This window comes from Leucopleurus acutus, assembly GCF_964270905.1.
Source record: "Leucopleurus acutus genome assembly, contig: HAP1_SCAFFOLD_433, whole genome shotgun sequence".
Taxonomy (NCBI): Eukaryota; Metazoa; Chordata; class Mammalia; order Artiodactyla; family Delphinidae; genus Leucopleurus; species Leucopleurus acutus.
Window position 1 is genome coordinate 1 of NW_028138932.1, and position 14,133 is coordinate 14,133.

The following is a 14,133-nucleotide window of genomic DNA, read 5'->3' on the forward strand; positions in this document are numbered from 1 at the left end:
CATTTGGGAAAATGAGTTAATTCTGGAGATTGATGGTGTGATGATTGCACAACAATGTGAATATACTTAATGCCTTAACTTGTATACTTAAAAATATTTAAAATAGTAAATTTTATGTATATTTTACTACAATGGAAAAAAGCTACCAAAAAAAAAAACCTCTAAAAGAATTTTAAAACTAGATATCTGTCTTCCAAATTATTGTTGAGTATATAAAATTAGCAAAATAACATAGAACAAGAACAGGAAACAAGAGGGGCTTTCATGGTGTCTCAGTGGTTAAGAATCTGCCTGCCATCGCAAGGAACACGGGTTCAAGCCCTGGTCCAGGAAGATCCCACATGCCATGGAGTAGCTAAGTCCATGCACCACAGCTACTGAGCCCTCATGCCACGACTACTGAAGCCCGCGAGCCTAGAGCCCATGCTCCGCAACAAGAGAAGCCACTGCAATGAGAAGCCCGCGCACCACAAGGAAGAGTAGCCCCTGCTTGCCGCAACTAGAGAAAGCCCACACACAGCAACAAAGACCCAACGCAGCCAAAAAAATACAGGAAACAAGAAACTTTAAGATAGCATAAATAAGTCAGATGAATGGATTACGATGAAATATCTTTAACGATGATGAGTAATTTTGGCGTACGTTGGCATTATGTCACACGTGCATTTAAAAAAGTTCAATCACACGTATTTAACAAAAAGAGAAGAGGAGAATGAATCTTAAAAGTACAAGTGTGTTGTACCCTCCACACTCTTATCAGCATATTATCATGAGAGAGTTTGAAATGAGAGGTGGGAAACCTCAGTTCTCGAAGTTCATTGTCAGCATTTGACTTTTATAGTTTAAGCATCTTTTAACTTGCTTCCCTGAGTATGATTCTAGAGTTTAAGTGTTTTTAGTACAATGTGGTCTCTAAACACAAGTCAGGTACTTCATCAGGTGCTTAGATGCAGGCACAGTGATTTGTTACAAGCCAGGGGGAAAAAGTGGACTCTGATGGATTTATTGAGCAGACAAGATATCAATTTCAACCTTCAAGGATGATTTTGACCCTGCATGTTTTTTCACTTTATATGCTGACTTTAAATTCCATTTAAATAAAATATATCTCTATTTGGGTGGGAAAAAAAGATACTGAAAGTATATACATTTTGATCCCACTATATATTCATTTAGAAGGATCTATAACCAAAGTATGGTCGAGTTTTTTGGTTTGTTTGTTTTCTGCTTACTTTTCTGAATTTTCTGCAATGACCAGGTTATTTTTTTTTTAAGGTCACAGAAACTTTCAGCTTATGTTCATTTTTTCTTCAACCAAAAAAGTATTAATGTTCTTACCGTGTTTCTGGCAGATACTGTGCTAGGTGCTACATTTATACCACTGTGCAAAATAAACATGCCCCATATGATCATGTTCAAGTGGAGAGACACATATTAACAAATAGATACAAATAAGTACATAATTACAAATGACGAGTTAGGAAAATAAAGAAGAGTTTTTAGAGAGTAAAAGGATCCAGTTTAGTTTTAGGAGCCCTTGAAGGCCTTTCCAAAGAAGAAACTTTTGAGCTGAGATCTAGAGGATATAGGTAAGTTAGGCAGGCAGAGAGTGGGGAGTGAGAGTGTTCTGGCGGAAGGGAACAGAATGGGAGGAGCTCCAGAAACTGGAAAGTTTGATGCATTTGACAAGTGAGAAGAAGGCAGTGTGGGTAGAGCAGAGCTGTGGCTAGATAGGGTTAAAGATAGGTAGGTTCAAGATGATCCAGGGTTGTGTAAACCATATTAAGGCATTTGAACTTTCTTCTAGTAGGCAACTGTGGTTTGATTTACATTTGTAAATTTTTTTCAGGCTGCTATATGGAGAATAGCTTGTGGATGGAAAGGCAAGGAGCCCAGGTGAAGGGAGGGTCAAGAAGTAGAAGTGAGGATACCAGTTAGCTGAAGGCTGTTGCAGTAATTAGTGTCAGAAGTGGTAGCACCTAGGATTAGAGTGATGATGACAGAGATGGAGAGAAGTGGACACATTCAACTTATTTTTAGGAAATAGTTCTTCCTGGACTTGGTAGTAGAATATGGAGAGTAAGGGAGAAGGAGGTGAAAAAAAAATGAGTTCTAGTTTTCTAGAATAAGCAACTGGGTAAATAAAGGTGCCATTTACTGAGATGGAGAAGCCTGAGGAAGAAGCAGATTTGGAGAAGATGGTTAAAATATCTGCTTTGGACATGTTAAAAATGAGATTTCTGTTCCACATCCATGTAGAGATGTTAAACCTGCAATTAAATGTAAATTGAATGTTTACAGTTGAGTTTGTATGCAAGGGCACTACCTAGAAGGTGGCTCTGTTCACGTCATAAACATATGCCATTTTTTCTGAAAACACCCAGGTGTGAAGATTCCAAATCTCCTGTTAGAGTTCTGGAGCAATAATGTTAACTCTCTTCCTGCCTGAAACGTAAATCTTCACACATTCTGCAGCTGTGCACAGATGCAGGAAAATAAGTACACATACATTCAATGGCATATACACATATGTGTGGCTACACTCTCTTTCAACTGCCTCTCAGCTCCAAGGAGGTTGATTCTCTTGTACATCCATGCACTGCTCTCAGGAACTTAATTATTCTTCCTTACCTAACTCTGAACCTGACATAATCACCTCTTTTGGAGAATAAAGGGAGGTGGTGAAGAGACCCTCACGTATAGTTGTTTGTGTTGTATCATAATATATAAAATAAAATTTTTTTTTATGAGGAAGGGACATCTTTTTCTAATTTTTCCTCCAAATGCTTTAGAGGCTAGCTGTGTCCTGAATGCTAGAATCTGAAGCTCAGAAAACAGGTTCCAGCTAGATATATATATTTGTTGGTCATCCACATGTAGTGTTCCATATATTGATGATCAATGAGTTCATCCAGGAAGAGACGAGGACCCAGTTCTGACCCCTTGAGGAACTCCAGCATTGAGAGATTTGGTGGAAGAAAGGACACTAAGGATTTACCAGAGAGGTAGGGAGCAAATAAAAGAACGTGATGCCACGGAAGCAAAGAAAAGCTCAGTGTACATATGACCCGGAAGGCTTAATAGGATCCTTGCAATCTGTCCTGAAATATAACTCATGACTTATTTATATTTATACTGTACAAATGAACTGATACTTAACCAGCTTTTATTGCCATACACATTTTAGGTGCTTAGAAAATGCATGAAGTATGGAGTACCAGTTAAGAAAGAAAAGCATCTTTGTAGAAGATAATTCTATAGTTACTATAAACTCTTGTACATCCAGAGATGTTCTTTTGCCTCTTATATGTGACATGGATAAACTTCTCTTATCAGTTCCTATATTAGTGGTTTTAAGAATATTGAAATATATTTTAAAGAAAATAAAGTTACTTTCAAATCTTGTATTTACTTTATCACATAAAATTTTCCTTACAATGTTTTGTCTTTTGTATTATTGTCAGATTAAGCTTCCTAAAATGTAACTGATTGCAGTTCCCTTTATTAAAAAATCCTTAATGATGTTGCATTTCATGTACGGTAAAATTTACACTCTTTACCCCTATAGCTTGGGATTCCATGCCCTGCTGAATTTTGTCCCAAACAATTTTTTATTTTTATTTTTTTGTGGTACGCGGGCCTCTCACTGTTGTGGCCTCTCCCGTTGCGGAGCACAGGTTCCGGACGCGCAGGCTCAGCGGCCATGGCTCACGGGCCCAGCCGCTCCGCGGCATGTGGGATCTTCCCGGACCGGGGCACGAACCCATGTCCCCTGCATCGGCAGGCGGACTCTCAACCACTGCGCCACCAGGGAAGACCCCAAACAATTTTTAATATCTCCCACCACTGTCTTTAATGTAGTCCATAATACAGTCTGACCACAAAAGTATCTGATTTTTTTGTTTAATCTGTTTTCCTGCTTCCTGGTCTTTACTAATGCTGTAACCTCTACCTAAAATACCTTTGTTTCTTCCTCTCCATATTTCAAAAAGCCTACTTACTTTCCAAGGTACAAACTATTTTCTCCTCCTCTGAAAATGTTCCTGAGCCAGAAATTGTCTCCCTTCTAATTTATATGTCTCCTCTTATGTCATTTGCTTCTCCAGTATATTGTTGCAATATTGTACATTTCTGACAGCTTCAGTTTGACTGATGTCTCCTTCTGATTACCCTGTAATACTCCCATGGTAGTGCCTTTTTTTTTTTTTTTTTTGTAGTGCCTTTTTTATAGAAGTGGTTTAAGAGGTAAATTTTTTGTCTTTCTTCAATCTGTACTTGTGTTAACTGTACTACTTTTCCATTTTTCTGTAGGATCCAATGATGCCATTGCTCCAGACTTCCCGGCTCAGGTGCTAGGCACAAGGGATGATGACCTGGCAGACACTGTTAACATTAAACATAAAGAGGGAATCTACAGTAAGAGGGTGGTAACTAAGGCATCCTTGTCAATGGGGAAAAAGCCCTTTCAGAAAGATAATGCAGGTGACTGGATTGGCTTAGTGTATTCTGTGGCCTTTTTTTTTTAAAAAAGGAACTTTCTTTCTTTCTTTCTTTCTTTCTTTCTTTCTTTCTTTCTTTCTTTCTTTCTTTCTCTCTTTCTTTCTCTCTTTCTCTCTCTCTTTCTCTCTTTCTCTCTTTCTCTCTTTCTCTCTTTCTCTCCTTCCTTCCTTCCTTCCTTCCTTCCTTCCTTCCTTCCTTCCTTCCTTCCTTCCTTCCTTCCTTCCTTCCTTCCTTCCTTCCTTCCTTCCTTCCTTCCTTCCTTCCTTCCTTCCTTCCTTCCTTCCTTCCTTCCTTTCTTTCCTTTCTTTCCTTTCTTTCTGTGTTGGTCTTCGTTTCTGTGCGAGGGCTTTCTCTAGTTGCGGCGAGTGGGGGCACTCTTCATTGCGGTGCATGGGCCTCTCAGTATCGCGACCTCTCTTGTTGCGGAGCACAGGCTCCAGATGCGCAGGCTCAGTAGTTATGGCTCACGGGCCCAGTTGCTCCGCGGCATGTGGGATCTTCCCAGACCAGGGCTCGAACCCGTGTCCCCTGCATTGGCAGGCAGATTCTCAACCACTGTGCCACCAGGGAAGCCCTCTGTGGCCTTTTTTTTTCCTGTTCATCTTAAATGAGAGTATTGTTCAGGCTTTCTTTTTTTTCTGCTTTGTTAATGCAAACTTTTCTCCTAGCTGTTTTATTGGATATGTACAAGAAGGAAAATATAAAATCTTTTTAAATGCTTTAGATTTTTGAAAACTGTAGACTTTATTTTCACTATGGGAAATATATTGCAACTTTTGAAATGAAATAGTATCCATTTAAGTATGTTTTAAAGACTAAAATTCATAGAAAATCTTGATTAAAATGCCTCATGAATTTATCTGTCAGATGGTACAAACTAATGTCTCATAGGTTAGATTCTGCAGGAAAGTGTATGGCTCACATGGTGTTTTAAATTTTTAAAAATTTTGCTGCCAACATCTAAAAATAAGATTTGGGGCTTCCCTTGAGAAGTCAGAATATGTAGTGGCACTCAACTTGTATTATTCCATGGCAGTTATCAGTTGACCCTGAGGCATGGTTGTCCTCTGCAGAGAGGACATACATTCTCCTGTTTGCTTCAGTCCCCATGAGTCTCGGACTCAATCCACTTCATACATCTACCTTGTCAGTCTGGTGACTGTGGGTATTTGAATTTTCATCCTTGCCCCCAGATATAGGTCCCACTGTTTTATAAAAGCTTTTAATCTTTAGGAATCTGCATGATTGTTTTTCCTTTGCATCCCTGACATTGTGCTTCTTTAACTGATGCACAATAGTATTTATTAAATAAAAATTCCAGGAGCCACTGAAATTTCTACATGTATACTTGCATGTGTTGCTTTGTTGCATTTACAGTTTTTTATTCCTGTGCATAGCTATTAGGCAAATAGGACCTACTGATCCCGGGGCAGTATTCAAACATAGGCTGGCTCTATGTTCCAGTTTTGGCATAGTGTTAATGACTTCATGTGATGTTGTTAATGCTTTTATGAGGAAACCGAATGAAAGGCTGCTTGCTAAAGTGCACACATTTATTCTTCCAGATAACTTTTTGTTGCACTGAAAAGCATTTTGAAGTCTTTTGAAATAAGATAAAAGAAGTACATCTGCCAGTTAACGTTGAGGCTGCCAAGTAAATAGAAAGGCAAATATTTTTGCAAAATGTAGTTCATAAATGAAAACTCTCATATACAAGCTATATATTAGTGGTAATTTGGTACATATAGATAACCCTGTGATCCCACTGTCAGACAATTGAGAAGGAGGTGGATATAGAAAAATTGGCAGGGAACAAAGTGATAGACTAAGGGAACTCCATCAGAAGTCTGCACAATGAACTTACCAAATATAACTCACCTCTAGTTTGCATTTGGTAAGGATGATGTGTGTGAAATAAGTTGGGCTTTGTTCACTGAGGGACCCCTATAACTTCCCACTTGTTATGTGGGTCCACTGCTACTATTATTGTTGGTCTATTTCCAGACTTAACATCCTAAGGAGAAGTCCTCTTATTTCACCGTTTGGAGAAGCCCAGCCTCAGAGCCTCTCACTTTAAAGGATTTAGAAGAATAGGGGGAAGATACTTGCTGGGGAAAATTGAATAGTGACTTCTGTATAATAGCTAAGTGAGCCCATTAAATATATCAGAAGTAAAAATCTCAGTAGAAGGATTGGAATATAAAAGTGAGGAAATCTGTTAGGAAACAACATAAAAAGAAGGGAAAATGAAAAAAAATTCAAGATTGGCCCCAGAGGGTCAACATCAAAAACAGATGTTCCATAGAGATAATAGAGAAGATAGAAAAGAAGAACTCAAAGGACTAGTATAGGAATAAATTCCAAAACTGAAGGATATGAATTTCCATGCTAATAGGAATTGTCATGTACATAAAAATCCACACCAAGGCACATGACCTTGAAATTTTGAAACACTGGCAAGGAAAGAGATTCTGAAAGCTTCCAGAAAGAAAACAGGTACCATATAAAGAAATGCAAATTAGACTGACATTAAGCTTTTCAAAAATAACACATGGAACTAGAAACCAAAGGAGTAATGCCTTGAAATTCTGAGGGAAAATTATTTCACTAAATAAAATGAAGGAGTAGATTTAATTTTTTTTAAAGGAAAACATGGGATGGAGGAAATGGGGCCAACATAGAAGAGAGGGGAAAGGAATTGCCATTGCAGCAGTGGTACAGAAGATCTAGAACAAGTTCAGATTGAGGACTGTAAGAAAAAGGTCGAGTTGATAGAATACCTTATGTAGTTGACTGTATTTAGAAGAGATTTTCAATTCTATTTACATTTATGAGGATGATGTAGGGATTGGTATATAGAAACATAGCAAATGCAAAAATAGGCAATTATTAACTCCTCAGTAAAAGCAAAACTTTGTAAAAGAAAATAAATGTGATTACAGTATACTAGTTGGTTTAACTGAATAATAGAAACATAACACAATCACTGAATATTGATTTAATCATCATGACTACAATTTACATAATATATAAACAATGAACATTAATATAGGGCTAAAACTTTTCAGAAGATAGATTGAGGGAATATGGGTGTGACAGGAAAGTTCTATAAAAGGTAAATCCATGTTGATCATAGAAGGAAATAAAAAAATAATTTCTGGAACTAAAAAGGATACAGCAATATAAAGGCATGTTATTTGGAAACAAGGATAGTGATACTAGAAGAAATGGCTAAATAAATTGGTGGTATTTGAAAACTGTTGCTTTCTGTTATAAGTTTACTGGAACTATTTGACTTTCAAAACCATTTGTATATGTTCTTTTGATTAGATTACAGTTTATTTTGCCTTACCTCCCAAAACATGGAAGAGATGGAAAATGATATATTTGGCAAATACTAACTAAAATAAAGCTAATGAGCAATGTTAATATTGACAAAATAAAATTCCAGGCCAAAAAATATTAATATATATTATGAGTTTACCTCATAATAACAAAAGTCTCAAATATACCAATAAGATAAAATTTGAGTTTATTTTCTTTTACTCAAACTTGTATGCAGGAAAAATGACAGGAAAATATAGGTAAACCCAACAATACATATCTATCAGAAAGTGAGAGACCAGGAAAGAAAATTAAAGTAGACAAGATTTAAAAATGGAATTTAAAAGTTTGACTTACTATAGAGAACTTTTCATTTTTTTAAGAACACACGGAACACTTAGAAAAATTGATGAAGCTGTTGGTTTTGAAGAATTGATGTTCAAACAGAACAGCTTCTTTGACTACAGTGTAGCTAAAGTAGAACTCAACAATAAAAACATGGAATAACAAAATGAAACAAAAATCTGTTTTATGGATTAAGTAGTAATCCCCCCAAAATTCATGTCCACAGGAAACTTCAGAATGTGATGTTATTTGGACATAGGGTCTTTGCAAATGTCATTAGTTAAAGATCTCTAGGTTATATCATCCTGGATATAGGGTGGGCCTTAAATCCAATGATTAGTGTACTTATAAAAAGAGGAGAGGAGGCCATGTGAAGACAGGAGCAGAGATTGGAATTATGCTGTCCAAAGCCAGGAGCACTAGGGGTCACTAGAAGCTGGAAGAGACAAGGAAAGATTCACCCAGATAGACTTTTGAGAGACCATGTTCCTGCTGACACTTTGATTTCGACTTCTAAACTCCAGATCTGTGGGAGAATAAATTTATTTTGTTTTAAGCCACTCAGTTTGTAGTAATTTATTGTGGCAGCCCTAGGAAACTAATATACCTAATATGTAAATATTATATATATATACTAATATAATAAACATGTATTTGAAAATTTAAAAATGTAATTCTAAGTAACTCAGAAGTTAAAGTCATACTGGAAGTTACAATATATTTAAAACTAAATAATAATAAAATTCTGCTATCAAAATGTATAGAAGATAGCCAAAGTGATTAGGGGTAACGTTACACCCTTAAATACAAATAATAAAAAATTGAAAAAGATTCTAGAAGGTTTACACTACCAAGTATCAAAACTTATTATGAAACTTTAGTAATTAAGACAGTGTGATGTTGGCACAAGAATAAATAGGCTGACCATAGAAGAGAATACTCCAGATTCACATATATGGACACCTGATTTACAGTAAAGGTACCACTGCAGTATGGTGGGGGAAAAGATGATCTTTTCAGTAAAATGATGTTAGGTAAATTGGATGTTAGGAAAAAAATAGAACTATGACCCCCCTACATTACACTGTACACCAAAATCAATTCTTTATACTTCAGATTTAAATATGAAAGGCATAGATAGATGGATAGGTCAGTCTTCTGCAAGAAAATACAGAGGAGTATGTCCTCACAATCTTGGAATGGGAAAACATTTATTAAATTGGATCCCCACCCCCAAAAAATAGTAGCCATAAAAGAAAAAACTGACAGATATGCCACATTAAATTAAGGGATTCCATTAATTAAACACCAAATAAAAGAGTAAAAGGCAAGCCACAGAGTGGGGAAGATATTTGCAATGCATATCTCATAAAGGACTTCTATCCAGAATATAAAAAGAACTCATACAAATAGTATGAAAAAGTTAGGCAATCCAATTTTTAAAAAGGACAGAAGGCTTGAATAGGTACTTTTTATAAAAGAGACTATCCAGTAGCCAATGAACGTATGCAAAATATTCAACTTAATTCATCAACAGGGAATTGCAAATTAAGACCACAGTAAGATATCTCTGCATACCCATTAAAATGGCTGAAATGAAAAAGTTAATACTGTGTTGGTAAGAATATAGAACAAACAGTACTTATTCACTGCTGGTAAGAATGTAAATTGGTAGAGTGACCTTGGAAAGCAATTTGCCATTATCTACTAAGTTACACAAAAGCATAACAGAGCAGTTCTCTTCCTAACTATATACTCCACAGGAAAGGATGTGCGTGAGCACCAAGACATACATGAATATTCTTTTTTTTTTTTTTACTTTTACAGTTTAATTTGCAAACAATTTTTATAACAAATTATTTTTAACCAAATCATATCTTGAAAACTGTTGATATAGAAAACCCAGGGGAAAAGTGAACTGTTCATTGTGGAAGGCCTTAAATTACATTATTACAGTAGAAAATACAGGAGGTAGAAGATAAGTGAAAAGACTAATGCAACATTAAATTCAAATCTGTAGCTCCTGTAGCTACTTAAAACATGGTTTCAGAAACTAGATCCAACATTTCCAGTAACCGTAGAAACAGTTAAAATTTGCCATGAAAGCCCTTATATCGTGCTTGATATAGGGAGGTAGGAAGATGTAAGAACCAGGACACAGGAGACATGATATTTTATCTACAACTCCTGTTTGCTTTACTGAGGGTGTAGTTTCAAATTCAGTCACCTCCTTCAGCTTCAGACTCAGATTCTTCTTCAGCATTTTTGAGCTGCTCTACAAACTTTTTCATTTGTTCAAGGAAGACACTTTTCCCCTTGGCAACATGTGCATCTTTATACCACTTCAGAATGGGTTCTTCACTCAGAACTTCAGCTTTATAAAAAAGCACCACTATTTTCTGGAAGGCTTTCATGAAATGAATGTTGTCATAGCAATACTCCTGAATCTTCAGTAACAGAATCAGCGCAGACTGACCTTGAGTTGTAAAGGCAGCAAGTAGAGGGCTGTATTGCTTCAAGTGCTTGATGGCTTGCTCTGCTACAAGCTCCTCTTTTTTGTTCCAGTCCACGGTGCTCATTACACTGGACCATACTATTCCAGTGACAGCTGGTTCTGGGATGTTGTTTTTCTTCATCTCCTCCTTGACATAAAAAATTGTATCCTTAAATGGATCACCACGGGACATCTGTTCTTGAAGTTCTTTCTGGAGTTCCTTACGAGCTCCTATGGTTTGCTGATTCCAAACATACTGTGAAAGCTCTTTCAAGCCTGCCTCAGTAAAATACTTTGTGAAGTGTTCAACGCTTTGGTTATTGGCAGGAAAAAGTTCCATCAGTCTGTTATCCATGCTCACTTTCCGAAGACTTGGAGCTACTGCATTGATATCTTTTTCATTTATCCATGATTTAAAGAGCTTTACAGCAAAAGCTGCTGAAACCCCTTCTTTAACCAAATTCTCATGATAAAGGCTATTAAGAATGGATGCATTAAGTGTTCCATTAGCCAGAAGAACACCAGTCAACATAGCCAGCTTGTTCCTCTCCGACTCTGAAAAACCCTTTAAGAACAGCAGCAGCTTTTTAACTTCCATCTTCAAAACTTTTCTCCAGGTATTTGTAGCACCTGATTAACTTGTTAAAAACCTGAGCAAATGCTTGCATGGTCTCTAGGTCCTCTTGTGCTGCAAACACACTAACATCTGTACGCATCATGTCATCTGCCAGTGTACCACCTGGGGCCAGCATTCCACCGGCCACCAGAATGTCAAAGAGTGTTTCTGCATATCGGCGATAATCAAGTTTTGCTCCAGAAGCATCAAGAAGCTTTGCTACTGCTTCCAAATCAGTACCAGTTTCAGTTAAGCCTTGAATAATACAGTCTTGAAACTGAGTAGGGTCAAACCTCTCTTTTTCATCTCTTTTTCTGGTTTTAAAATGCTGGCCTGATAGCGTTGCCTTTTGCTGCTTTTGATTATTCATAAAAGACACCCGAATTTAAGGCGAAGAGAAAAGAACCAGAAATCCTGGAGGTGGCGGCAACTGCGGCGGTGTCTCCTCTGCCACATGAATATTCTTTACAGCAGTTTTTGTAATAGCTCCAAACTGGCAATTACCCTGATGCCATTATTTTTATATTTATTATGCCATTATTTTTCCAGTAGTATGAATGAATTGTACCATATTAACACTGTTGAATAGTAACCAGTAAATGAGACTGAGTAAAAGACAAATATATGTTTTAACACTTAACGAATCTGACAAATATAATGTAAGAGAAGAAAGCAAGACATAAAGGCTATGTGCTGTATTATTCCATTTATATAAAGTTCAGATATGTAAGTAATTTGTTGCATTTAAAATGGGGTGTTATGCTCAGCCTGAGGGAGATTGAAAGAATGAGGGGAGAGCATATAGGGTTATATAGGCAGATTTTTTTTTTTTCACCTGGGTACATGTTCACTTTTTAACAATTAACTGAGTTCTCTGTGCATTTTTTGATACATGTCTTCTGATACATAATGCAAAAGATTTTTTAAGATACTTTTTTAAAAAACAACAAAAATAAGTACTTAGAAATGAATCTAACAAAGGACATGAAAAACTAGAGAAAATGATAAAGCTTCATTGAAATATATTAAGGAAGACTTAAATAAATTCAATGAATTGCTACTCAAAATTCCAGTAGATTTTTTCATAGAACTTGACAGGCTGATTCCAAAATTTTTTGGAAATTCAAGAAGTATATTTAAAGAATAAGGTAAGGGAACTTGCTATACCAGACATCAAAAGACGTGTGTGTGTGTGTGTGTGTGTGTGTGTGTGTGTGTACACATATATAAAATTTATATATAATTTATATATATATAAAATATATATGTTTAAGACCTCACTTGCAAAGGAATAAACAAAGAAAAGTGGAACAACATGTTGACCCAGAAACACACCCATGAATGTGGAAACTAATATATGATACAGATGACATAACAATCCTGGAGAAAGGGTGAACTATTCAATAGTGTTTGGACCATTGATTATATATGTAAGAAAAAATAAAATCAGATAGATCCCTGCTGCACATTAAACAAAAATGTAGTCCAAATGATATTAAATGTAAAAAGAAAACTTTAAGCTTTTAGAATTCAGATGACCTTTGACCATGAAAGAATGATTTCTTAAATAAGACACACAAAGCACAGACCGTGAAGGAAAAAGAAAATAAGTGGTATTATTAAAATGAAAAATTTTGTGCACCGAAAGACATCATAAATAATTCAAAGACAAGACACAGACTGAGAGAAGATATTTGAAACTCATACAACCTACGAAGAAATTTTATAGTAATGTTCATTGTAATGCTTTTCAGTATTAAAAAATTAGAGAGCTTCCCTGGTGGCGCAGTAGTTGAGAGTCTGCCTGCCGATGCAGGGGACACGGGTTCATGCCCCGGTCCGGGAAGATCCCACATGCTGCGGAGCGGCTGGGCCTGTGAGGCATGGCCACTGAGCCTGCACGTCCGGAGCCTTTGCTCCGCAATGGGAGAGGCCACAACAGTGAGAGGCCCGCGTACCACAAAAAAAAAAAAAAAAAAATTAGAAATAGCCTAAAGTTTACAAACAGGTGAAAATTGATATATTAATTCCATAGAATTCTACATAACACTGAGAATGAGTTAATTAGAGTCACTATGAGTAAATCCCCCAGTCGTAATACTGAGTGTAAAAGGCAAGTTATTTAAAGGTACACAGAGTATTATACCCTTTATATAAAGTTTAAAGACACGCAAAACCATCCAGTACATTGTTGACTAATACATGCAGCACTGTATAGTAAAAAGTTCAAGAACATCCTTGAGATTGACGAACTCTAAATTGAGCTTAAGGTTGCTACTGAAAAGAGAGAATGGTATCATTGAGGCTTTACACAGGGTATCATTATCATTATATCTGTAATGTTTTATCTTATTTCTTAAGCTCTATAGTAGACACATTGGTGTTCATTATGTTGTTTTTCGTAATCTCTATTGCCTTTCTGACTGCTTTGTTGAAAAATATTCATTCTTAGAGATAGGAAATGAATCTCTTGTCAATCCATTGTAAAAAACATATAACCGTATTAACTGCTTGATAACTGTATCCTAGTTGTTGTATTGGTGATTTTTAATTTATTTACCAACATTATTATTTTGCACTTGCATTTTCTCATACAATAAAAAAGAAAAGAAAGCTTCCCTGGTGGCGCAGTGGTTGAGAGTCCACCTGCCGATGCAGGGGACATGGGTTTGTGCCCCGGTCTGGGAAGATCCCACATGCCGTGGAGTGGCTGGGCCCGTGAGCCATGGCCACTGAGCCTGCGCGTCTGGAGCCTGTGCTTCACAATGGGAGAGGCCACAACAGTGAGAGGCCCGCGTACCACAAAAAAAAAAAAGAAAAGAAAAGAGCTGATTTTAAAAGACCAATAAGATAG

The 14,133-nt window shown here is 36.6% G+C and overlaps 2 protein-coding genes across 2 annotated transcripts in view; one reads left to right on the top strand and one right to left on the bottom strand.

Moving 5' to 3' along the window:
• Positions 1-4,311: 4,311 nt before the first annotated feature.
• Positions 4,312-14,133, top strand: part of LOC309978958 (centrosome-associated protein ALMS1-like) — a gene marked incomplete at its 5' end in the record, with an annotated part of 72,341 nt that continues 62,519 nt past the window's right edge. Inside the window, one exon of the mRNA XM_082865791.1 lies at positions 4,312-4,482. Coding sequence (XP_082721917.1) covers positions 4,312-4,482 — 171 coding nt within the window. The remainder of the gene's footprint in view (positions 4,483-14,133) is intronic.
• LOC309978962 (eIF5-mimic protein 2-like) lies at positions 4,817-13,044 on the bottom strand. Its single transcript, XM_082865792.1, is given in 2 exon segments — positions 4,817-11,258; positions 11,260-13,044. Coding segments are annotated over 2 exon segments (1,260 nt in total). The 5' UTR covers positions 11,650-13,044; the 3' UTR covers positions 4,817-10,388.